This window comes from Podarcis pityusensis (assembly GCF_964106645.2).
Source record: "Podarcis pityusensis genome assembly, chromosome: 5".
NCBI classification, from domain to species: domain Eukaryota; kingdom Metazoa; phylum Chordata; class Lepidosauria; order Squamata; family Lacertidae; genus Podarcis; species Podarcis pityusensis.
This window is the reverse complement of record NC_138032.1, coordinates 57,283,671-57,310,075: the sequence shown is the minus strand read 5'-3', so window position 1 is coordinate 57,310,075 and position 26,405 is coordinate 57,283,671. Positions and strand designations below refer to the sequence as shown.

Sequence of the window (26,405 nt, the reverse complement as noted above, 5' to 3'; positions counted from 1 at the left end):
GGGCACAATGGGAAGGGGTTGACTGGCACAACTGAAGTGATTGATGAAAGTGAGCGAATAGAAAAAGAGATAGAGGGAAGAGGGGAAAGGCGAGTGTGGGAGAGGAAATGCATTCATTTTGTTTCTCCCAAAAACGATTTTCTCCCCGGGAAAGATGATCTCCAAATCTGAGTGCTCTGAAATGCTTTTTGAATGGAGGTGAGGTCCTAACCCTAACGAGGAATGTCAGGATCATTGCATTTATGAAAATCAAAGCACAAGCATCAACTTGAGGGGCCCAGCCACTCCTGACATGGAAAGATGTAGGCAAGGCAGGGCATGACAGAAACATTTTCCCTTCATGGCTTAGGAAAGGTCAGATTCAGATCTACTAAGACAGACAGAAAAGCTTATCAGCCAATTAGAGATTGTTGTTGTTGTTTTACTTCATAGAGAATAGCACTTTGAACCAGTTACTTGATTTATGATTAAAACGATGTGATATTTCACTTCACCGAGAAACTCACATTATTAAAAGCAGTGGCTGGATCAATAGATGCATGTATGTTTTAACTGTGCTTCCAGCTGGTGCAGGAAAAAAATTGCCATACAGCTTTTTTTCTAACTATTCCTCAGTTCAGTGTGATGTCAGAGGTGGATTTAGGGTTGTATGAGCAGTGTGCATGCCCTGGGTGCTGAGCCAAGGGGGCACTGTCTCAAAGCCTGGTAAGCAAGGTGCCTGGCTTTGGGAAGGAGGTGTGAGGCTCTGACACGCTCCTGGAGTCCTCCTGCCTCTTCCCCAAAGCCTAGTTTGCACTTTGGGCTTTGGGAAGGAGGTAATAGGGCTCTAGAACGCTGCCGGAGCCCTCACACCTCCTACCTGAAGCTGGGCACCTCCTTACCCAACTTTGGAAAGGCAACACAAGAGCTGGGGGAGGCATCAAATTTTGGCCCTGCACAGAGGGTGCCAGAGTACCCAAGTTCACCACTGGTGAAGTGACTTGCCCCACAAGCAGACCATGAATGCAATAGCACTCTTCCAGTTGTGATCCCCATGCTAGCAGTTGATGGGGTAGCACAAGCAGGGCGGCACTGCTCACCTGCTTTCTGAGCACCAAGTATCACTGCTGGTTCCTGACAGAGGGTAGTGGTGTGTTGCAGTGAAGTTAACCCAATGCTTTGGTTGCTGTACACACCCCATGTCTTGCTTGCCATGCCTCACCCCACCCTCTCTCAAAAACTGGCAATGTTGCCCCCCCCCCCACGGCCATCCCACTGACTGCTATTGCTTGAAGTGGGGAGGTGAACGGACAATATATAGTCCTCCAGTTTCTGGATAGGCTGTCAAGATGCAGTCCTGGAGGCCTTACACAGCTGTGTAGAAGTGGGAATCTAGGGGGCAAAACAGCTTTTCTCACCCTTTTAGCCCTGTGGAACGATGAGCTACATCCTGGTTGCAGAAAAGGAAAGCACACATATAAGCGCTCTCACTTTTCCTCTTCTTTTTGGCTGAACTTCTGCTTTTCTAATGCATGGAGCAGCTGTGGCAGGAAAGGATGGGAGGAAATGAACATTTTGTTTTGATCTGCAAACACCCATAGGTGGTACGGAGCATTTGGGACTGACTGACTGTGACAGAAATTGGACAGCTGGCAAGGCATGTTCTGTAATTGGATGGACACAGGTGTCTGTTTTCTTAAAGCAGAGCTAACTTCCCTGCCTTTCCCCAGACAACCCAAGATACCTTTTCAAAAACAAACAGGCACACCATCTGCCAGTCATGACACAGGAAGCCTAGAAGCCAGAAATGCTCCCCAGCAAGGTTGGAGAAATACAATACTTTTTAGAAAAGAGAACCAAAAGTGGTTTGAGATGCCGCCCAACGTGTACACCCATCTTTTAAAAAGCTGTTCATCTATTGCCCCTTGCTGAACAACTCTTTCAGTTTCTGAAGCAATGCAAGAACCTGCCAGACCTGATGGGGAGATGCGAGAGTGAGGAAGGGCTGCAGCTCAACATCTGAGCGCATGCTTTGCATGTAGAATGTCCCAGGTTCAATCCTTGGCATAACCAGGCGCAGCTGGGAAAGACCTTTGCCTGAAACCCTAGATAGCCACTGATATTCAGGGCCAACAGTACTGGGCTAGATGAACTTAATAGTCAGACTCATCATAAGGCAGCTTCCTATGGAAAGGAGGAAAGCACCATGGACAGCGGTCCTTATTTTGAACCTCCTCTTGCCTTCAACCTAAAATTGAAAAATTAAGACGGAGCAAGAAATAACAGCTTATTCAGAATCTGTAGTTAATTTAGCCTCTTTCTTTTTTGCTTCTGGTCTCCAGTTTTTCACTAGAACACAATCCTCTTCAGGTGTCCACAAACACCCAACGTTAATCATGGCAATCTCCTCCCCATGGCTCTCCAGAGTTCCAGTCCATGGGAACAGTCTGTGTGCATTGGATAAGCTGCCTCACTGCAGGCTCTCAACCTATGGAGATGCATGGGGAAGGGAATGTGGCAAGGCAGACAGAGCATGGGTGTGCAGCATGACTCTTCTGCCTTGCATGATTTTCATCTGGTGTCTGTTAACACCTGAAGCAGGTTAATGTCTCAGGTATGTGGCAAGCATAGTTAAAAGTGGAAAAGAAGGCCCACTTTGGTAATCGAGATGCAATGAATATCCTGCAATTAATTTTGCACAACATGAGCCAACAAATGTTACTCTATGAAAACCAGCCATTGGAAACATATCCCACCTGCTCTGTGCAGTGCTCTTGTCTTATGCAGATCTCTTTCATCTTCCTAGTAGAGCATGGCTGTCTATAAATCCAACTTTAATTATTATTGCAATAAGGAGAAGCCCCTCAGAGCAAGTGGAATAAAGGGCTCTTGAGGACACCAATGAGAAGGAGAGTTCTGTATCTCTCGAGGAACATTAGTGATTTATGAACCAAAAGAAAAAGGTAATTTAGATGGGGAGGAAATGCCTGTTCTCCAGTACCTGTGTAAGAAGGCAAAAACTAATAACTGAGATTTCAAATGGAATGTAAAAATATCAATAATGCACTGAGGTTCATCTCCATTGCATGTGCTCCAAATGCCTTTCAACGAAAACAGGTTTGCCATATTCTTCTGCCCATTATGGCTGTGTTTCATGCAGAAATTCAATAGGTGCTGCTTTGAAGATGCAGGTGTAGGAGAAAGCATCTACCTAACATGCAGAATGAAAGGCACAGGATCCCTCTCAGTGTCCCATAAGCAGGCAACCCTAGGCTTAAAAACAGCTGCCATGGGGATATGGCAGGGACCTGTCCTGTTCAGTGGCACCACTGGCTTTTAAAATATCTCTGCACATAAATATATGGAAGCAGAGGTTATTGGCTGCCTTTTGAATTCTGTGCCTGATTCCAAATTTTGTGATTGTGGAAGACACAGGCAGAACTGATGCAACACAGGTAGTGCTAAGATGGAATTGCCAACACTGAGCTTTCCAGATGTTACAGAAATCCAACTCCTATCAGCCATAGTCAACATATACAATGGTCAGGGATGTTAAGATTTGTAGTTCAGCTACATCTGGAAGGCCCATGTTCACTACCCTTGGGCTAAATATAGAGCTGTGAACTACGTTTAACGCCCACTATTCAAATATTGTATGTGCCATGAACTCACTAGGTGGCTTAGGGTTGGCTTCAGCAATCTCTGTCTCCACCCCAAGTGGGATGATAATAATATTGACTTATGTTATAAGGTCGGAAGAAGGGTTCCAGAGATAATGTATGTGAAGCATGTTAAAAAGTGTTGATGATTATTAATGTGTCTTGTCTGGAGAGTAGGGTTGTAAAGTCAGGTGGCAAGACAACCCTGTGCCTATAAAAGTTGGAGAGTAAAGGATTTCCTCTGGATATGATTTATTGATCACAGTGATGGAAGGGGTGTCATCCAGTAAAAAATGTCTCTTGGCGTATGTGGCTTAGCAATCCTAGCTGGAAAATATTCTGTATGTGTTACTGTTTATTTATTTTTTTTCCTAGCCTATGCTCCTATGCCTTGACCAGCATCTTGCTGTTCAGACTAGAAGGTGGTAACTTTTATCTCCATGATGTAAAAAGTTCTATAGAGCAGGCTGTTTGATTTTGTTGGACATCCCGTGTTAGTGTAAGGCTAAGGCAGATGAGAAGGTTCTGGTCCCCAGAGACTTTGGGAATCCAAATAGAAACCAGGGGCCAGGATGTGAAGGGAGGTGTTAAACCCTTCTCCTCCTTGCCTTGGTCCCATATGAAAACACCCTCCTTCCCAAATTGCTATTTCCACCATGCAAATAGCAGCTCAGTGTGCACCAGACAGAAGCCTTGCTAGTGGGTGAGAGTGCTGGGAGACCCTTTGTACAATTATACAAGCAAGCACTTAGTTGTCAAGTCTGAAACTTTATAATTACTGTATTTTTTCTGTGTATAAGATGCCCCCTATGTATAAGATGCCCCCTATTTTTTAAAAACCCAAAATTAAGAAATTAAGTTGTTTAGCTTTGGGGGGGGGGTCACTTCCGCCAATCGCTCACCCGCCTGCCCGCCATTGCCGATCACTTGTCACAGCCACTGCCAATCGCACACCTCGCCGCAGCCGCCAATTGTCTGCCCGCTCACCGCCACCAACAGCCCACCCGCCCACTTGCTGCAGCCACAGCCAATCGCCAGCAGGCCTTACCGCAGCCATGAATCACCTGCCCAATCACTGCTGCCAATCTCCTGCTTGCTTCTGCCATTAGTCGCACATCCCCCCCTCTACATTCACTATCTGTGTATAAGACAACACTCAATTTTTCCCTAAATTTTTTTAAGCAAAAGGCATTGTCTTATACACAGAAAAATACGGTTGATTGTTTTTTGTAAAAAAAAAAAAATTCTGGATACTTCTCCACAAGCTCATACTTCACCTAGGATAAGAAGATAAGGGTATATGACACTCTTGTGGATATGCCTTGTTTCAAAGCAAACATATTTTTGCTTGTTTGCTCTGCCAAAGGGGAAAATCTATATTTCTAATCAAGTATGAACATATAATAAAAATCACTCCAGAATTTACTCCTTATTGAGAAAGCCACGAGTACACCTTTAGAAGAGCTTATTATAGCTACAAACTCTTTTATGGTGTAGACTGGAAAAGAGAGCTGAAGCTTTGTTTCAAATAGTCAAAACAGGAGTGAGATGTATTATCTAAGGAGGAGGAGGAAAGTTCTGTGTTGTGTTTGAAGCCACAAGCCTGAATCACCAGAGCTTTAAAATATTGTCTCCCTCTTTTGTATAAGTGACTAATGTTCTCATTCTGTGAATCAATTCAATTTAAAAGTAATAACAATAGAACTGTAATAATTATAATTATAGATATTGCAATGCTTCTCACACATGACACTGAGAAAAAGGATGAATATATATATATATAAGTGCTGGGGAAATAAAGCATGTCTGGAAATGTGAGACAATTTATATAGTACCCCAGAACGGCCATATAATTAGGAATTTCTTAAGTGATTGACACTTCTTACAGAATGATGCTCGGAAAAGTTCAAGCAATGGCAGCAAGACAGCTGAGGGGGAAATAATACAAATTAACCATGGACTGAAAAGCAAAAGTCGCTGGTTTGTTTTCTATCACTGGCAAAACCAGGATAGTGGATGTCTTTCTGTGAAAGCTCGTTCAGCATATTGCACATGCTGGCCAATATGGTGGGTGAGAATCTCTAGATGAACAATAGCCATCTGGTGTTCTCCAGATAATGCATACCACATTCCCATCATCCTTCATCATTAGTCATACTGGCTGGATTTAATGCTAATAGTAGGCCACAACATCTGGAGGACACCATGTTGAATACCCCTGTTCTACACTGTAGTTTGTCAGCCTGGTGCCCTCCCTGTGTTTTGGACTACAATTCCTGTAAGCAGGGCCAGCCCAAGAAATTTTAGCACCTGAGGCGAACCACAAAATGCCCTCTGCCTCCACCAGGGAAGTAAGAATGAGTGAAGATCTACATCATGAACAAGCAGGAAATAAATATCTACATCAGAAACAAGGGTCGGCGGAGACCACCGGTACCTTCAACTTACCGGTACTTACTTTGCCAAACCTTTATTAGGCATTGCATGTATAGGCCATCATAAAGCATCCATATATAAAAATATAGACAAATAAACAGCCATGTAAAATATGTAATAGCGAGGATTCCATTCATCAGGAGGCCGCTGTAGAGACAGCATGGGAGGGTGTCAAGGAGGGGCCAGATCCAGCCTCCAAGGAGCATGTTGCAGCTGTTGCTGCTAGTACTGCGGCAGAAGCATTGAGCAATGCACCTCTTGGAGGCCAGGTCTGCTGCTCCTGCTGCCCAAGGTGGTCATCTCACCTTGCCTCACAGGTGAGCTGGCTCTGCCACATCTACAAGGCTACTCTAAGGAATTCCATATTCCACGGTTAACAACTCTGCTGTTCTTTTCTTGACAAACTTGTCCCAAGGTGAGAAAGAGGTTAGTCAAAGCCACTTGATCTATTCAGGAGGTGCTGATTCACTTACAACTTGCTTCGTTTTCTGATTGACCCCTTGAATTTATAAACAAATGAGTTCAGGAGTTGTGATCCCAAGGCAACTGCTTCTTCTTGCAAGGATTTTGCAAAGTATGAAGTACAAAGTACAAAGTACTATGATATTGAATAGATGATGGGATCATAGAATCATAGAATTGTCGAGTTGGAAGGGACGATGCGGATCATCTAGTCCAACCCCCTGCAATGCAGGAATCTTTTTGCCCAATATACGGCTCGATCCCACAATCCTAAGATGAAGAGTCTCACGCTCTACTGACTGAGGGATCCTGAACTTTATTTGTTCTGTTGAATCCCAGGTCAAAACTTCCCTCGGTTCTGCATGGCTCCTTTCCAGACTGAAGTCAGTATAAAATATATAGTAAATTTACTACTCTATGTACCTACGGTGAAGTAAGTCCTATTGAATTCAGTGCTGCTTGCTCCTAAGTAAATGGGGTTGGGATTGCAGCCTTAAATTATAATGCTCCTTTTAAGAAACAGCTTGTGTTTATTGCATAATGAAGGGGGAAAGTGCACTTTAATTAATATTAACAATTGAAAGAAGATTAAAGCAAAAATCCCCTATTAGCAGTTTCTCTAATCCACCTATAATTGTGTACCAAGCTATCAATGAAGCACTTAAAATCTTGAAATGCTTTCATAAGAGCCAGAAGGCAATTGTCTGCTCCAGTATCAGCAAAGTAGATGGGGAAAGGGGCTCCACTAAACTATCAGCCATTACTCTTTTGCATAATGTAACCAAGCTGTACATATCTTCCAAAAGACAGGACAATTTGAATGTACCCTGGTCACAGTGTTCATCTGATGAAGCCTTCTTGGTGGTACTGCAGACCCCTATGATACAGGCGGTTGTTACTCAGAGTAGGGCCTTCAGTGTGGTGGTACCTTCCATTTGGAACACCTTGACCCTGGAAATTGGGCATGTGTCAATTACTCTGTTTTTGGCTTGTGCTATTTTATTTTATTTTATTATTTTTTGGGGGGTGCGGGTGGCGCTGTGGTCTAAACCACTAAGCCTGGGGTTTGCCGATCAGAAGGTCAGTGGTTCAAATCCCTGCGATGAGATGAGCTCCTATTGCTCAGTCCCAGCTCCTGCCAACCTAGCAGTTCAGAAGCATGTCAAAGTGCAAGTAGATAATTAGGTACCGCTCTGGCGGGAAGGTAAACAGCGTTTCCACGCGCTGCTCTGGTTTTGCCAGAAGCGGCTTAGTCATGCTGGCCACATGAACCGGAAAAACTGTCTGTGGACAAATGTCGGCTCCCTTGGCCAGTAAAGCGAGATGAGCGCTGCAACCCCAGAGTCGTTTGTGACTGGACTTAACTGTCAGGGGTCCTTTACCTTTTTAATTTTATTTCTAATTCTAGGCTTTCTCAGATTGCTCTCTGTGGGTAAAATGGACTGCTGGTTACTCTGGGATTGCTGTGTTTTAAAATGATTTTATCTTAGGTATTGCTTCTTTTTATATGCAGCTTTGGTGTTTTTTTAAAATGTTAAGCAGTTTATACATTTAAAAAACAACAAAACAAAGAAATGATGAAAAGGTAAAATAATATAGACCCTGCCTGAAATGCAAACAATTACACTACATTCCGTTTTGTAGGAGAGCCATGGGTAGTGTCCCTGACTAGGAACAGGATAAAAGGGAAAGTGTCTTAACTCCTGCACATCCTCCTGTCTCTAAGAAGCAGAAAAGAGAGAGAAGGAGAGGAGGGGAAACAAACAACTCCAGATACTCTGCATATCTCTCCACAATATTTCCCATACCCTCCAACATCTCTCCGATAAAATAGGGACATCCCATTCCATAATGATAATGTTACTATTTATACCCCATACATCTTGCTGGGTTGTTCCAGCCACTCTGGGCAGCTTCCAACAAAAGATGAAAATACAATAATTCATCAAATATAAAAAACTTCCCTAAACAGGGCTGCCTCGAAAATGCCCTCGAAAATAGGGACACTTGGAGGGTCTGTATTTCCCCATATACCCCTCCCTTCTGTACCTTGATGTTTATACACCATTTTTTCCTTAGCTGGCACACCTATGATTTATAAACTGTTTGTGAATTTATGTACATCTCCTCTATACCTGTGTTGGAAGTAGTCAAAGTGAATATGCAAGGGACAACACACAATTCACTGTGTGGGGACAGATTTTGAGGCTTAATGGGCATTTTCAAAACTGCCCAGTTCACTAGATCACATTTTGCCCCGAGGCAGTCTCTTATATCACACTATTTATTCCAGGCTCGTTAATTCTTCTTTTCTTACATTTATAGTCCACCTTTCTTCAGTTGCAGAATCCAAGGTGATGCTCCTTGCAGCATGTGCTTTCTGACCATATCCTGAGACCAGTGTTCACTGCACTTTGTCAAGTAAAAAGCACACAGGTTCCTGCCTCAAGGAGCTTACAATCTAAACCTCAATGGGGGTGGGTTGGGGAGCACTTCTGTGCACTTAGGTTTTGTTTCCCCTCCCCAAGAATTTTATTGGTTTTACATAAATTTATACACAACCACTATAACCATTCCAAAACATAAAAATAAAAAGGTTCTTTCGAACCTTCAGACCTCCTCCTCCCCTCCCTCCATGGGCTCCTTTTCTAAAGATTTTGTCTTTTTCTTTTTTCCTGCATCTTTTACTGTTATCCATCTGTTATGTAATCATAGTAACCAAAGTTCATTTCACATTATGAGTATAATTGTATCCCTGCCAATGATTTTAACTGTCTACAGTGGTCTTTTAAGTATAGTAAGAAGTTATTCCTATCTTTTAAGAATACTTGGTCTTCCTGGTTTCTGATTTTTCCCGTCAGTCTTTGCCATTTCTGCGTATTCCACCAGCTTGGTCTACTTAGGTTTTGTTTCAGTAAGGATAAGGCTTGAGCCAAATATTCCATGAAAGAAGTTGGTTGTGAAGGGAGAGGTATACCCTCCAACATTTCTCAAATGAAAACAAAGACATTTATTTCATTCCATTTATCTGTTAAAGGTGTTGTACAAGATCCCTTTCCTCACACAATTTTTTCTCTTTACAACAGTCCTGTGAGGTTGGTTAGGCTGAGAGGTTGTAACTGGCTCAAGGTGACAGACGTGTATGTGTCATAAATGAATAGAAGACCTTGGAGTGGTTGAGGTTTGTAGAGCTGGAGGAGGAGAGGCCCCAGACAGGAATATATTGGAATATGAGACAGAGAAATAAGAAGTGAGCACGGTCATTGTAGGATTTTGGAGGTAAGAGTTTTGTGTTGTATAGGGGGAGAATGGATAAAAAGCTAATGGAGAGAGCTCATATGAGCTGGTTGAGAGGTGAATGATGAGAAGACAGGTGTCAGTTAGAAATGAGAAGCAGGGCAGGCTCTAGTCTTGAGCACATCCCTGGCCCTAGCCCATGCCAGTTAACTTATCCCACCCTCAGGCAGGCTTATGCAGTGATGGTGCTCTTCTTCCATTTTAATTTCCCCGCAATGCCCCATATGCAGTGTTACTTGAGGGTTGTAATTAAAATGGAATCCCACTGAGTCTCTGGCAACTGTCTGAGGATGCCACGTTGGTTTTTGCTATGGAGATTCAGAGGAAAGGATAGATTCCTTCCTTTTTCCCGTGGTGGCATTGTACAGGTAAAAAGAATGTGTGCTTGTTGTGTTTACCTAAAAAGGGTGAATATTTCTAGATTTTGCCCAAGCATACCTAGGAATGACTGCATTTTAGTACTGAGCCTCATGTGTGTTCATTTGATTGATATATGAGAGTGCATCATAATTATGCTAATTCTAAATACAAATCATAGCTAACCTTCCAGCACAAAATAACGGTCTTTGGGTTAGGTACTAGGGGGAGAACTGAATAATGTAGATTTAGATGGATGAGATTTCACTAGTTTGCATCAGTTTTTGCTGAATGCTAGATAACAGTAAAACCGTGTTGTAAACTAATTAATTTCACTCACTTTTTGACAAACTGCTTAAATCAGCTTAGAAATGCTACAGCTGAATAAACCCATCTTAGAGTTTATGATTGCTTCCTTCCAAAAGACTGACTCACATGCCAACCCTAATTGGAACACTGCGCTGAAAAGAGCCACTTAATTAAATAAGTGCTTTAAAAGGTGGTGTAAAACCATGTTGTTGTTGTTTTAAAAACCGTACACACTTGTAGGCAAATGAAAATGAAGATGCAAAAAGACTGTATCAAAATTTATATATGAGGTAGGTTGAGAAATGCGACTGACTCCCTAGAGTTCAACCTACTCAGTTTTGATCTATAGTTCTATGTAAATTAATGGAAACAAGAAGCATATGTCATCTGATGCACATCTACTTGAAAGAAATCCCATTGAAAACAGTGGGATTTACTTCTGCATTACCATGGTTGGGACTGGTACATTGCTCCATATCAAGACACATACATGGTGTACTGCAATCTCTGTCATTGTTTCAGAGCCCTGGATTGGACACTTTGTCATTCTGTTCTTTTCTATGCTTCCTATGGAATACCATCCATAGAAATCTATAAGGCTAGCTCTGTCCTCTCTTTTAAAATAATGTAAATATAAGCAGATGATTGGAGCAAACCAACTGCTCATTTTGCAAAAACAGCATTATTCTATTGCTGCTTTAAAAGGTTGCTTTATCTCTTACAGTTGACTGTTTTTCCTGATTTTTACCTTCTTTCTCTTTCTTCTTCCTCTTTGTTGTTTTATTTTCAATATGCTATAAGTGGACCTGAAGAATTTCTATCTTCAGGCTCTCTATCTATAACAAATAAGCTAATAAATCCTTCCACCTGCTACTTACTTCAACACCTTCTCACAGCATATATTGATATTTCTGGCTATGGCTGCTAATATCCCTCCCTGTGGTTACTGGCCCTTGTACAGTACATATGTGATTCCAAGCAGAGATTCAGCAATTCCTTCTGATTCCAAGTAGTGATTCAACACTTACAATCAATTGTAAAGGAGAGAGTGTGTCATCTACACATTGAAGACACCCTATTCTAAAGCCTTGGATGAAAAAAAATCAAGAGGGACAAAATGGAACCATGTGAAACCACATGATATAAATGACTTGTGGCTGAATAGTTGTCCTCTGGCACCACTTTTTGGTATTGGCTCTTCAGGAATGAGCAGAACCATCCAAACGCCATTCCCATATTTGAGTCGAGAGAGACGATCCAGAAGGCTAAGTAGTCAGTGGCATTGAAAGCTACTTAAAGATTCAGGAGACTCAGCAGGGTTGCATCTCCCTGTCTTTCTCCCGGTATCAGACATCTGTAAGGGCAACCAATGCTGCTCTGTGCCAAAACAAGGTCTAAAAGCAAACTGAAATGAATCCAGTTTATCAGATTCATCTCAGAGTGCCAGTAGTTCCAGTGGAACTCACTAAGAACTGGAAGACAGCTGAGGCATGCCTGAAATAATTGTAGCACATTGCCATGGCAGAAAAGAAGCCCTGACATTACAAGTAAACTTAGTGAAGGGCACAGCAAAAGCAAAGGACTATTAGCAGTGCTATTTTTCTAGAAAAAGAGGTTCCAGAACTCACCATGAACGCCTCCCTCTTTCTCTTAGAAAGGCAATGGAACCCACCTGAGAGGTTCCAAAACCGAGTTCCAGCGAATTCTCCCTGGAAAAAAAAGCCTTGACTATTAGGCTGTTTGGAACATGTTTATAATGTGTGTTCAGGAACATTGTGTTTCAGTGTCCATGACAGCTACATTTCTCACACTCTGAGACCATGACTAATAATTACCTTCAAAAGGAAGACAACCAAGAGCGACATTGTTTAAGTGTACCCATAACACACAAGTATGATCATGTCCACAGTGATTCCGCCCCCCTTCCAATCCATCCAGGTGAACTCTAGGAGGAGGTGCGAGGGTTCTTGTTTCTGGTCTATTGATGTTGGATTTAGATTGTTATACTTCCTAATCCTGTATACCTTTTGAATTACTTACCTATACACATTACATGAAACTTACTATTGATTGGTTGGTTGATTGAAAAAGAGCACCTGTAGTTCCACAGCAACCCACTGGTGGAGGAAGAGTGCGGGGGGAGCGCCCCGCCCCCGGCAGCGCAATCCTGGCAGGGTGCCATCACGGCTGCACCCCGCCCGTGCTGGGCGCCCCGCCCCTGTAGGCAGTGCGCCCCGCCCCCAGGACGCATGCCCCGCCCCTGCGGGCAGCACGCCCCACCCTCAGGACGCGCTCCAAGCACCTGCAGGCAGCACGTCGTGCCCCCAGGACGTGCGCCAGCCCTGCCCCCACCTGCTCTCCACCCCCCGGTGCCAGAGCATGAAACTCCGCCACTGCAGCAACCACCTTTTTGCGCAGCTTGCCCAAAGAGAGGACATTTACAACCAGCTGATAGTTATTAGACATTTTGGTGAGTTTCAGCAGGAGTGGCTTCTTCGTTCCTATGATGTATATTCCTGACAGCTTAAGGAATTGAGATATGTTTTAATTTTGAAATTATTTAATTCACTGCTATTTCAAATTGTCAGCACACCTTTCCCGCAAATCTTTAGCGTAACTGTTTATCCCTTTTCACCCCTTTAGAAACTAAGCTTAACTAAATACAATGGCTTTTCTGCATATTTTTTTCCTGTTACCCTTACCTTTATCGCTCCCTGCCTTTTGAAGCCCCTTTTTCAAAATTTAGGACCAAATTAGGCAAGATACAGGAGTAATGTTCCAGTTTTTAACCAAGAAATATAAAACTATAAATTTGAAGAGTGTATCAGTGAGGAGAGGAAGACATGCTTAACTCTTTCCTTGCAATCTGTTTTTTCATTCAAACTAGCCTTCTAGGTGCTTTCTCTCCACATAGGAAAGGAATTGGATCTGCCCCCCATGGGTCGAAAGTAGCTGAGGGGTGAAAGGAAGAGTGATCTACAGGGAGAAATTTAAGCACACATCCCCCACAGTCCCCTGCAACAGCATTTCAGTATAAAACAAACAAAATACCCCAACTAAAGCACAAGGAAATCGTTCATTTCTCATCTAGTTTGGTGCTTAGACTTTAGGCTTTCTGGGGTGGGAATCTGTCTGCTTTTGCCAAGTGTCATGTACATGTATAAAGCTATAGGTATAAACAGTAATGCTGTGAAAGGAAGGAAAGAATTGAAATTCTAAAATTAACTGCCCATATGAGTGGGAACAGCAAGTGTGCCTTATCCTCTAAATTGGTGTTTTGTTTTTCTAAATCTGAGCACATAATCCTATCACTCAGCCTAATTGACCTGTTTTAAGTTTTTAATTTACAACAGGCCTTCCAGCCATCTGAACTCCCTGGGAAGCTATTCCCTGCCTAGCAACAACTGCAGCATCAGCTAAGACGTGGCAATCTTTTGGTTCCTTTCTCCATCTACTCCCCCAAATTTAGCAGTTTCCAGGGTCAGAGTGCCAATATTACTTTATTTTATTTATGAGGGCAATGCTTCATAAGATGGTAACACTGAGAAATGCCACCACAATCAAAACAAAAGAGAGAAATCTGTTATGGTGAATGATGAAGTCCTTCTACATTACTGTTATTGGTCAAGAAAACCACCTGGCTTGTAAGTACCACCTGCCATAAAGCAGAATATCTGGAAGTGATAAATATTAGCAGTCATATGGAACTTTTCCACAGTGCCAACACTTTCAATAGCTCTGGGGCCTGAGAGGGTTAATCAGATTCACGGCAGATAAAGAAACTTCCAAGAAAGTATTTTCTTATGGCACATAGTAGAGAGTGGCACATGGTAGCTGTATTTGCAAAAACCAGAGAAAAGAATCAAGATGCTGTTGCTCTGAGCGCTTGATCACTAGGCTTTTCTGTTGCTTCACAGATCTAAAGGTTGCTTTTGAGTATAGGAAAGCGCCCATAAATAAATTCCACCCCCTCTTTCCAATATACATGAAAGGTGAAAGATCAGAAATTTTGAAACTGAAGAGGTGGGAGAGTGATTTTCATAATGTTCCCTTTTATTTATGAAGCTAACACATTGCTTTTATCACGTCTCTAGAGGCACCAGCTACAGAGAATTTGCCATGTTTTTATAACGTGCTTCTGGGAAGCGGGGCAAACACACCACATTCAGTTTGTTATTTACCACAACCCTGATCATCATCTTCATTTTTCTCTTGCCCTTTCACTCTGAGCATCCTGAGGGTCTTTGCTTTGTCCCTCAAGACCCTGTATTGTCTCCTTTTACTGTCAGCAACTCCTGCCCTCCAACTCTTAGGCAAAAGTTTTTTGCATCATCTACTACCTGGTACTTTTTTGGGGAGATACCTTGGATTGAAACAGAGACCCTCTGTGCACAAAGCACTGAGCTCTCATCACTTACCGTACAAGGGTATTTTTCTGTAGGATGCATTGCAGCTGTTAATACTATGCCCATGTAAGTCCCACTAAAGTGAATGACCCTTCTGCAAAACACATGTGTTTCCCAGTTGTGCATCCATTCTCACTTACAGGTCTCAGGGTGAACGCCACTTAGGGGCAAGCCGTTGAGAGCCTTGGGTGAGAGAGGAAGCGTGAATTGGATTGGGGGTTAGTTTTAAGTCCATTTTTCCAGCTGAAATCTGTGCTTCCTCTTCAAACTTCTATTGGCCAGGCCAGGGGGAAAAGGCACAATATAATGGGGTTGTATTTTATGAACTTTCAGTGGGTCTGACTAAGTCCTATTCAGACTCAGACCCACTGAAAGTAATGGATCTAAGTTTGTCAAGTCTAGTGATGGAAGGATCTGCCAATTTTCCAGTCTAAAATCCAGTTCTGCATATTTCTGCAACTATTTGTGGATTTTTTTGGTAAGTCCTTGTGAAAATTCACCAGCATTTTAGTGCAAAATACCCCTGCCAACACATTTTTGTATGCAGTATCGATTACTCTACACATTTTTGCAAGCATTTTCTCATAATACAATGCATCTTATATGTTGCTTTCACCAATATTTTTATTGTTTTGCATACTTTCACCTAATATAAGCATTTTTGTAAACATTGTTTAATTGGGGAACTGCATTGCAAAATTTGTATGCTTGCAAATTTTGAAGGGAGGCTGTGTTTCGGTTCGCATGTTTCAGAAAGTTCAAATTCGATACATTCACTTTTAATGGTGAATGGAATCATATTTCTCCTGCATCACTAGGAGAGGAAGACTAGTTTTCAATGGTATCAGTAATTCCCATCTCTCCATCCAATAGCAGCTTTTGGAGGGAGAACATGATTTCAATTGGGGAAACAGTGTTAGAGGAAGAGTCTACCACCAGCTCAGTGCCCCGATGCACTTCAGAGCTGGTTCTATAGTAGTTTAGATAATAATAATAATAATAATAATAATAATAATAATAATAATAGAGAGACTCTCTCACATATTTCACACCTTGTGTAGTTTGTCTGTCCCATAGAAGTTCCCAGTTTACTGCATTCTAAAGCTTTTTAGGGAGTAATGTTTCCCCCCGAATGATGCATTAATGATGTTGGAGGAGTAAAGAACAAACGGATTGATCCGTTTTTTTGTAATTGAGTGTATTTTCCCCATTCTATCTGATGCATCTCAGTTTACAGTAAATTTTGAGTGGGGATAGAGAAAACACACAGCTGTGCCTTAGCACCGAATTGTGTCAATGAGGTTTCCAAGCAATAACTGTAAATGGAGCAACTGCACAGGTTTTAAAAATTGAATCATGTACCTTACCTGTTATTTCAGTGACTAGGGGATGCCCCAGCCATCAGTAGCAAATTGCTTTTATTGAACAATGTGGGAAAGCTATCAAAAGGCAGTCTGATAATGGTGCCACTCTTGCTTCTAAGGTCCTTGGGACTATTAGCTGTATTATTTATTCACACTGCTATAGCCTTTGGATTCATCCATTGTCGTGCAAAGTATAGTGCGTCCTGCCCTTCAAGAGTAATAAAACTTCACAAAGTGCTGAAACAAGGCATAAAGTTTGGAGAATTTAAACACTGAGGCAAGGAACTGTTGAGAAATCCTGGCTTGGCTCGGTATCTTTAACAGGGTTCTGGGGGAAAAATGAATCTGTAGCAGCTTCATATGCATTTCATTATTTGAACGGCAAACTTCAAAGTTCACAACATGATGAAATAAATACTTTAATTATCTGTGACCCTAAAAATGTGGTGTGCAATTAAAGGAATGGTTCAAGGGAATTTTTCCGCCTTGGGTTACAGTGCAGAGTTAAGCCTAGCAAACTGGTCACTGAAGACAGAAAGTGCCAAACAGAAGTAAATGTAAATCAAGCCTTGTGCAAAATATATGGCTTAATTTCGTGCTGGTTTTTGGTTTTTGGTTCCTGGATTTCTCATGTGTTCATGAAGCGCCATATGAGCACACTGGAAATGCAGACCATAATTGAATGTTTCCAGGAGATGGGGCTACCAAAAGAAAATGATTACCTATACATGATTGTATGATTCCTTCTTTTTTTATTCACTCTTCTTGGCTGCACCCTTGCTCAGGGCCAGAGCAGTACTGTGGCAGAAAAAAGGGACCTGTTTCAGGCAGCATGGTGGGGGTTCGAGGAATGGAAATAGATGTAGGCAGAAATCAGTGCCTGAATAGCACAGCAATACTTTTTAAGTGCAAGAGGCACTATCTGGGTTTCAGTTAAAGCAGCAAAACATTTTGGGCTGGCACTACCCTTTTAATTAAGGCAGAGGTGGCAAACCTCAGGCCAAGTGTGTAACTCCAAGCCACCCTATCTGGCCCTTGGAACTCTTTCCAGGCCACCCCACTTCTCTCCAGGCTATCGCCCTCCTCACTGGCCCTGCTTTGCATGACAAATGTTTTTGCTTGGCTGGAATGTGTCCTTGAACACTGATAGAGCCTCTTGCTTGCCTGGATGGCGAATAGAGAAGTGTGAATATGAATGTGTGTAGATGCTGGCCTACTGTAGGAAAAGATCATTGACATTCATTGCTCCACCCACTTTAGCCTCTGACCCCACCCATGACTGGCAAGTGGCTCCCTGAAGGTTGCTCAAAAAGGAATGGGCTGTCAGGCTAAAATCTATTCCCTATCCCTGAACCAAGTTGTGAAGATCCCATTAGAGGAAGGGATGTACATTTGTTCCACCTGCATACCTGAGGTATTCTGCTGGTGTGCTTTCCACTGGCCTAGCATAGCTTGTGTTCTGCCAGTATAGTGGTGGTTCCTCCATGCCCTACAGCTCCCAGCAAACAGCTCCTGTATAGGATTTCCACTTAAGTTGTTTATTTTAAGGGTTTAGAGATTCCCTTTTGTTTAAATTATTATTTGTAGTTCTTGGGGTGGCATTTAATTTGGTCTCAGGGACCAATGGGTCAGTTTCAGTAGATATATCAGTCATACCATCTCTGTGCAGAGATTCTTTTTAGCTGGTTCTGTATGCATGGAGCAAAGGATTGAGACAGTAGACTCTGCTTCCTCTCCATGCCCAGCTTCCACCTGTTGGTTTGAACACCTGCATAACGACCTGTGTGCATGGACACAACCTGTGTGACTTAACATACTAGAAACACTGAATGATGGGTTGTGGAACTGAAATCCGTACATGGTGCATGGAGGCAGCGGTGGAGGAAGTCGCTCGGGCGTGTGGGGCGATGCACCCAGGGGCAGGGCAAGCCGCCCATAGAGGCGGGGCGCACTGTGGGGCCTCTGGAGTCTGCCTCCTCCCACTCAGTCACCCTACAGCTGGGGGGGGAGGCAGCGGGTGGACCATTTGGGCAGAGCAGAGCCTGCACGCCCAAGCCAATGCGTCTCTCCCAGGAGAGACGCGTGGCTCGGGTACACTGCAGGCCCCGTGGTGAGTGCCGACTGGCATTTTGTCACCCCCCTCAGTGGTGACACCCGGGGCGGACCGCACCCACCGCACCCCCCCTTCCTCGCCCCTGCATGGAGGGCCAGAGCCTGCCACTCCGATCACAGGAGCTCTAAAAATGTCTGTACAGAGAGGGCTTTGATGTGGGCCCATAAGTATCAAAAGAGCTGTGAATAATGCCAGGAATGCGCCAAAGAAATCGCATGCTGGATACAAAGCATCAGTGAACAGCTATTCTTCCAATGGTTTCCACAGCTTTTTAAAGGTACATGTGCCAAACATATTTCTGGGCTTACCCTTCCAGACTCTTTTTATCCAGCTCCTAGCAACTTACAGGAGAATGCTTTCTGGGAATTAAGGCTTGGAGTAACAGCAACCAAAGCGGGTGGGGACTGCAAGAGCATCAACATACACAAGAGGTGTTAGAGGAATGCAAGTGCCTTGTATCTGATCGATAGTCATCACAGTTAAATAGCCGTTGATTCACTGCAGAAGTGGTTGATAAAAGGCATATCCATCATAATTCATTTTCCTTTATCATAACATAACCTGAGAAAGCGAATCCTTTGTGAGCTTCTGGGCTGTAAGAGTTCACAAATGCTAACTATAGAGTGTCATTCAAATGTAACAAAGATCTGGTTCATTTTGGGACCGGTGGAACCAGGGAATGTCCATGGACCTTGGCATTCATTCCATTCTTCTCCTGTGCCATGTATTTCTGCTAAAGTGATGTGAGCAAATTAGAAAAGAAATGTTTACTAGACAATTAAATGGCTCGTATTAAATTTAAAGGCTTTCAGGAGAAAAATAAATTAATAAACAGAGGCTATTTCAGGTGCCTTATCTTTTCAGACAATAAATGCTGACTTGATTTACTCTTTCTCTTACTTATTATGGAGAACTATAACACAGAAGGAAATTATTGCCCTCTTTTGTACAAATGGCTTATGAGTGCAATCATTAAGGCACAAGTCTCTTTATATAGAATGCTAATTTGATTTAGCCCAATTTCTGTGTCACAGACTACTGGGAGGTTGCAAAGTGCTTCATAAATACATCCTTTGATTAAATTAAAGCAAAGATTTTAACAGACTGCAGTTATTTGTATCTGTCAAAAAGGTTGAAGGGAGACGGTTGCCTTTGGTTTAGATAAGACTGTTTGATATAAGAAGATGGTTGTGGAATAAAACATGCTTTATTTATTCAATTCTATTTGATATTGATATCCCATATAATGTGCTGAACATTGTAAAGAGTTTCTTCCTTTCTTTCCTTTTTTAAAATCATTTTTTAAAAAAGAAAGTGAATGAAATTTTAAAATGTATGAAATGCTTCCTCTCTTGTCCCTGATCCTGAGTCACAACTCAGGCAAGGACTTTGGGGAAAATCTGCACATTCGAAGAGGTAGGTTAAATGTTTTCAGGATCTCCTTGCCCATAAGCCGCTTCCACAGGCAGCAGAAAACTTTGAAAGGGATGGGGGCAGGGGGAGAGTCTGTGCCAGCTCATGAACAAAGATTCAGCAGAAACACACAAAAAGCCAGTTCAAAGTTCTCTATTTCACCCACCAAATATGTGTGGAAGTACTGCTCATGGGATTCCCTACCATCAATAGCCTGCGAAAAGCCAGGGTGTGTGCAGCCAGATGAAAAATGGCAGCTGAAGGAGGCACAGCCAATTTCCTATTCTACCCTGTTGTACACTGAGATGACCTGCATATCTACTATAACGGTCGTGAAATTGTTCACTGTGCATTTGGAGATCTCTTAAGATATTGTAACTAAATTTGCACAATGGTACCCAAGATCAAGGAGCATGTTTTCATCTATGTTAAGATATAACAGGACACCATATTGAACTAAGTCAGCAGATTCAACCTTTCAAAACTCCACTGCTTTTAATCACTATTTTCAGACCTGCCCTGGTTTTTGTGTGTGTCTTAGAATTCCCAAGCAACACTCGCTAGGAGGCTGCTAGTATACAAATCTGCATCTGAATTAATACAAATCAGGGATTCCAACAGCCTTATTTGGATTCAAAAAGCCTTTCTGTTGTTGCTATTGCTAAACAATTGGAACTGAGAAACCCTTGCCAATATATATCGAGTCATCCAGCAACCCACCACTATCTCCCTTCTGCCCATCCTTGCAAAGACATTTGTTTCTCATGTATGATGCACAAAAAGACAAAAACAGCATTGCACAACGTTAATGCTGGAGTAGTGGTAAACACAAGGATCAGTGTACTCAAATCCTCGTCTAGACAGTGGCCAAAGCATCTGTGGGAAGAAGGAATCAATTTTTGTACACTAAAAGGATTTGGTTGTGTAATTAATGTAAACAGAAGCCTGCACAGAAGGAGGGGTGCATGAGAAACCTGCTGTGGCAGTCTAGGCTCTAGTAGTGTATGGCTGCTCAGAAGAAGAATCCAAGCATGGGAATTGTTCTTGCCTCTTCTGCCATTTGATGACGTCTGGCTAATGGAACACTGACAACCTTTAAGACAGTATACATTATTAACAAAATAAGTAAACAAGCACCAGATTTTACTTTAAGGAAGTGCTGTATAAATTGGCTTAATTTGCACAATTCATTCTGCTTCTCCTACCCATGAAGGAGCACTTTGCCTCATGTTGGGGGCAAAATGTTTTACACAGCCTTACCTCAGCCCTGGATATCTCTTTCTGCCCCCAATATGTGGGCTCTGAGATGGCACCAGGCAGCGCTCCAGATATTATTATATTATGGGTGTATAAAATAATGCTATTTCAATTGCCCCATCATTGTGATTTAAAAACAAGCAAACAGATATTTAAGTCTATAAAACTTGAAAGTCTTGCTCCTTCCTCTTTCTCCTATTATGTACAAATATGTGGCCTAGTTAATATAGGTTCTGCATAGGCAATAAAACCAAGGTTTTGTCATAGGCTTTGTGCTAGACCTGTTAGATTTTACTAGGTTCCACCCTTCTTCCTCTTCTTTGGTTTCACCTCTGCCAAGATTCTATCATAGTGCCATGCCCCTCTGACTTGCTAAGATTCCTCCAAGCTCCTCTTCCACTCTCTCAGATGCTGTTCTTGACATGCCAGATTCTTCTCTGATTCTAGCCAGCTGCTATTGCCTTGGCCCCATATAAGGAAACAGGGTTTCTGAAATCAAATATTGGTTTATTTTAAGACTTCACATAAATGCATATCCCACTTTTCAAGAAATCTTTTCCACAAAGCGACTTGCAACTCTATCTAAAACGACAGTGACAGCAACTTTTCAGTATATTTTAAAATATTTAAATAGTTTAAAACTTCGTTCCATAGCTGCTCTAAAGCTAAAAACATCAAAAACAACAATAAAATCCAGGAGACCCACAACACAAAGACCCCAGTATGCTTTAACCACTGAAGGTTTTTGAGAAGAAATTGGTCTTCAGTGCTCTTGAAAACATTACAAGGGATGAGGCTTGCTGAATATCAGAAGGAACAGAGTGTTATGATCTAGTGCATCTGAGGACTGCAAAACCTCTGGAAAAGATATAGAAAAAACCCAAAAATTGGAAGGAAGCCGCAAAAGTGATGGTCCCAGGTTCAATCTTTGGTCCGAAAGATGACAGATAGTGGGCTGAGAAAGATGTCTCCTAGATCTTCCCAACTGCAGTAAATAATTCAATGAACTGGTTGCCTGACTGTATATAAGGCACACTGCCTTGTTGTTATTACAGATGCAGCATCCATTAAAAAACACAAGTATACTCTTGGGCTGTTCCCATTCATTTCATTGGGGATGGCACACCAGGCCAATACAGATTGTGTCCTCTACCTATTTATCCTACATATTTTTTTTAAAAAAGTCTACCCCACTTTTCACTGTATGTCTCAAAGCAACTTACAGAAAAGTAAGTGGTTTATGTCCACAGTGAGGTGAGGTGGAGGCACTTTTACCCAACCTTTCAGCAGGTGAGCTGCTGGAGGGGTGAATTCAGTTGTGGTGCAAACTCACCGGCAGGAGTGCCATATTGGCCAGGAGGAAGTTACATATAAGGGCATTTTCTGGTGCTAGACCTGTCCTTCACGTGGCTCCACAAAGCACCTATAAACAGAGAACACTGCCAGCATAAAATATTAAAGTTGCAAAAATGAAAGATTCATGCGGCGTCCGCCAGATAGATATCCTCCCTGGCTGAATGTAAGATCTCCTGCCAGAAGAAGGTTGAAAAATGCAGCAGCCAAAAATTGATATGCGGGCAAATAGGGCCCTGCATTTAGGATACACCGTTTCTAACCAATCAGGCTAAATAAAATCAGCAGGCCTGGGCCTTATCTCCTAGATAACCCTCATTAATCCAGTGAGCTTCTGAGGACAAAAAAGAGAAATGAATTGCTTCATTTGTGTCGCTTGAATGGAATGCTAATGAGGGGAGGTGGGGGGGGAGTTAATTATTCATTCCAGCCGACTGAGCAGAAAGCAGATCCTGGCTTCCCCTGTTACCATTGCAACAAGTGGCAGCCGGCCTAGCGAAAGCAAGCCAAGGGAAACATTTATAAAACTGAAACCAACATGAAATATGCCTTCTCAGAAAAGGAAACCCCTGGTCTTGAGCTGCGCAGGGCACAACCAGATGGATTTAAGGACAAAGCTTCTTGTAGCAAGGAACCAGGAAAGAAAGCCCTTCATATCTCAAATTTGCTTCATGATTAACCATGCCTCCTGGGGGAAACCGTGTTGCCTTGGTAAGTTTGGTACAAGTTTTCCAGGCTTTTCGCATCAGTAGTTGAACAATGCTTTGCTTTGTTTTTGTTTTGTTTTTTTGCTTCTGTTGGTACTACAACATTTGATGAGCTTTTTGAAAAGCCCTGGCTGGCTCCTGCATTTAAAGCAGAATTTAAAGAGCACAATTCTTGAGGATTTACAGTGGAAGCCTATATGTGTCTACTAGAAGTAATTCCATTTGAGTTGAACAAATTCTGCTTCCTGGTAATTGTGTATAGGATTTCAGTCTCAGTAATTTTCTATACATTTCAAGCAGCCTTTTAAAAAAATATTAAATAAACTTGAATGTATACAGCAACACAGTTGCTGTTGCTAACTAAAGGCTCACAATGATGTCTGGATTTTGCTATTGTGTTTTTGTATTTTGTAACGTGCATTTAGTTTTGCGGTGTAGCGTGTGTTTTTTACATGTATGTTATTGATCTACACAGAACGTGATGCGGTGTAATATTTTTAAAAAGTTTTTACTTCTGTAAACTACCTTGGGTCCAATTTTAATGGAGAGAAGTGGGATATAAATTACTATTCTAAGCTAAAATTAAATAAAAGAAACTATATTCAACATTCCACTTCTTGCAAAGCCCAAGTTCTTGTAGATCCCTGTAATCAAAATGTAACCAAAATAATTGTAACCAAGAGGAATCTAGATATTATAGTCAACCCTATACATATCTAATCAGAAGTAAGTCCTATTAAGATGAATGGGTCTTATGCCCAGGTATGTCAGAAAAGGATTGCAGCAGGTTGTAAGGAGGTTTAGAGTTACACATGTGGTTTGTGTGTAATTTCATTTTTTAACATATATTTAGCACTAGGTCATGGCCACCAGACATTTCCCTGTGTTTGTTAGGAGTGTTGTTTGTGTAGTCTGATTATTGCTTTCTAGAAGGATTGTGTTGCAGGACGTATGTTCGGCTATACATCATTTGAAAGCAACGTTATTAATGAATCTTGTTTTTCCAATGGCAAAAAAGACAGATGCTGTGTCTGTGAGACACAAAACAGTGGGGGAGCGGTGTTAGGCATCTATCTCCATTAGTCAGGGTATTAAAAAAAAACTCCTGGAAGTTTTGATTTGTTAGTCAACACCAGTGAAATTGTTAACATTTTCCCATATGCCATGCCACAGCAAAGACAAGTATCTCGAAATGTAAATAATGGGTTTGCATTAATTCAGTTCAACTCACATGCCAGCTTGCAAAATAGATTTTACCCCATTAAAAGAAAGGCTGGAATAAATAACTTCCTAGACAAGACGACAAATCACAATGGGGCTAATTTTCTTCTGTGAAAACAGTATTAGCATGCACCCTGCTTAAAATGTAATTATTTTCTCTCAGACTTTGTGATCTATGACAACTCTCCTTTCCTCATGACAAAATACATTCTTTAAAAAACTAAGAAACATATACATATATGTTTTATCTAGAGAGATAAAAATACTGGTAATATTGACTATGATGTATTGCAGCAACATGAAGCAATCATTTAACAACAGGGCAGTGTAGCCAAAAGCAATACACTCACTTACCTGGGAGTAAGCCCTGTTGAATTTAATGAAATTTATGTTCAAGTAGACATGTACAGGATGATTTCAGGGGGAAATTAAGTACAGAGTTGCTAAGTTTGAAGCAACTTGTTAGCACTGTGACTTTAATACTTGAGTGGATTTAGTTGGCCTTTGGCAAAATGCCTCTTTTACTTTGCATCATCATCATCATCATCATCATATTTCATTCATATCCCTCCCATCAGGCTGGGTTTCCCCAGCCACTCTGGGCGGCTTGCAACAAATAAAACACAACAAAACATCAAACATTAAAAAAGAGATATCCTATACAAGCAACAAACAAACCAATAAATAAATAAAAACCAATAACAATAATAACAAACAGTTTACAGTTATACTCAAAGTAACCACCAACTCCAACTAAACATTTAACCAACACTAACCCGACAAAAAGAAAACAGAGGAACCAAAATTAGAACCATTTAAAACATTTTAGCCAGTTGTCGCAACCCAAGAGTTGTTCCAGCAATGTCCCAGTGACCTCCCAGGAGCCTCTTTTAGCTCACTCTGGAGTCTGGGCCCTGCCCCCTAGGCCAGGTGGAAATGGGCCTTTCAGCAGCGGTCCTCCTTCCAGCACTCAGGCAGCAGGAGAACATAGAATTCCTAATATATGAATTGTGTCACTGCCAGCTACAGAAAGAACATAACATGGTGATGAACTGACAATGAACAGCATTGTTACCTGGTGGTGGGAAAGAGTTACTACTTGTCAATCAGAATAAAGATGTCCTGTTGCTTTTGGCTTCAGTCCTAAAGTGACTTCAGTGACCAAAGATCAAGTCCCACTGAACTCAGGGTACCCCAACACCCGTGGAATTGTGATGTTAGGACACAGCCATTACCAAATACAGCAAAGTCTTGTGACACCTTAAAGACTATCAAATTTATTATGACATAAGTTCTCATGGACTGAAGTTTACTTCATCCGATGCTTTTCTTTTCTTTTCTTTTTTGTTGGTGGGGGATTTTAAATTATTTTGTATTTTGTATATTTTATTGTAGTAAGCCTGTAAAGCGAGATGAACGCTGCAACCCCAGAGTCGTCTGCGACTGGACTTAACTGTCAGGGGTCCTTTACCATCTTTTTACTGTAAGACCAATCCATTTGCCCACATGTATTGTCAAATTCATTGCGGGCAGGGCGGATGATGACTGATTACGAATGTGTGCTTCTTTCCCAGTTAGATCACTGTTTCCCAGCTTTGAGAGTTTTAACTAATCTATGCCTTTGCAGAAGAATAGAGTTTCGGATGCAGTTTCCCCTATGTGATGTTTGCATAACTCCTCAGACACAGCTGGGCTCGTGCAGCCCTTGAAAAAGTAACCAGAGCGCACTGGGAATCATGGGGTTTTTTGCTTTGTTTTGCGGATGCCTAAGATTGTTCTGTGCATAAATTTGCATCGTGACATCATAATAAACACATGGGCTTTTAGCACCAGCCACATGCACACTTGAACAACTTGTTTCCCTGCTTTGGCCCGCTGTAATCCTGCTGTGAAAGTACAGCCATCAGCAGAGATGGCACAGTTTTATGTTCATTCCATTGTAATTGCATTATGGCTATTCAATTCTTTCCTATCTTTGTTTAATGCTATCCTTCTGGCAGTGGAGAGGGGTCAACTATCCATGCTGATTTTATTAGGTATTTTAGTAGCCTTTCATACGGCCAATCATGAGG

The 26,405-nt window shown here is 41.9% G+C and overlaps 1 protein-coding gene and 1 long non-coding RNA gene across 3 annotated transcripts in view; one reads left to right on the top strand and one right to left on the bottom strand.

Annotated features, from left to right (window-relative positions):
- LOC308477043 ((E2-independent) E3 ubiquitin-conjugating enzyme FATS) overlaps nt 1–26,405 on the top strand; it is a 132,312-nt gene that overhangs the window by 23,293 nt on the left and 82,614 nt on the right. The window contains exon 1 of one of the 2 annotated variants that reach the window (XM_081005221.1): nt 22,898–23,116. The exons of the other annotated variant lie outside the window; for it this stretch is intronic. Within the exon in view, the coding sequence (XP_080861347.1) occupies nt 22,951–23,116 (166 nt within the window). The 5' untranslated portion in view covers nt 22,898–22,950. Of the gene's footprint in view, nt 1–22,897; nt 23,117–26,405 lie in introns of those variants that run through there. 2 annotated transcript variants of the gene reach the window in all.
- LOC308477106 lies at nt 21,322–25,504 on the bottom strand. Its single transcript, XR_013986388.1, has 2 exons — nt 25,409–25,504; nt 21,322–21,541 (listed from the first exon to the last, which is right to left on the bottom strand). It is a non-coding gene; the product is annotated as an uncharacterized lncRNA (long non-coding RNA).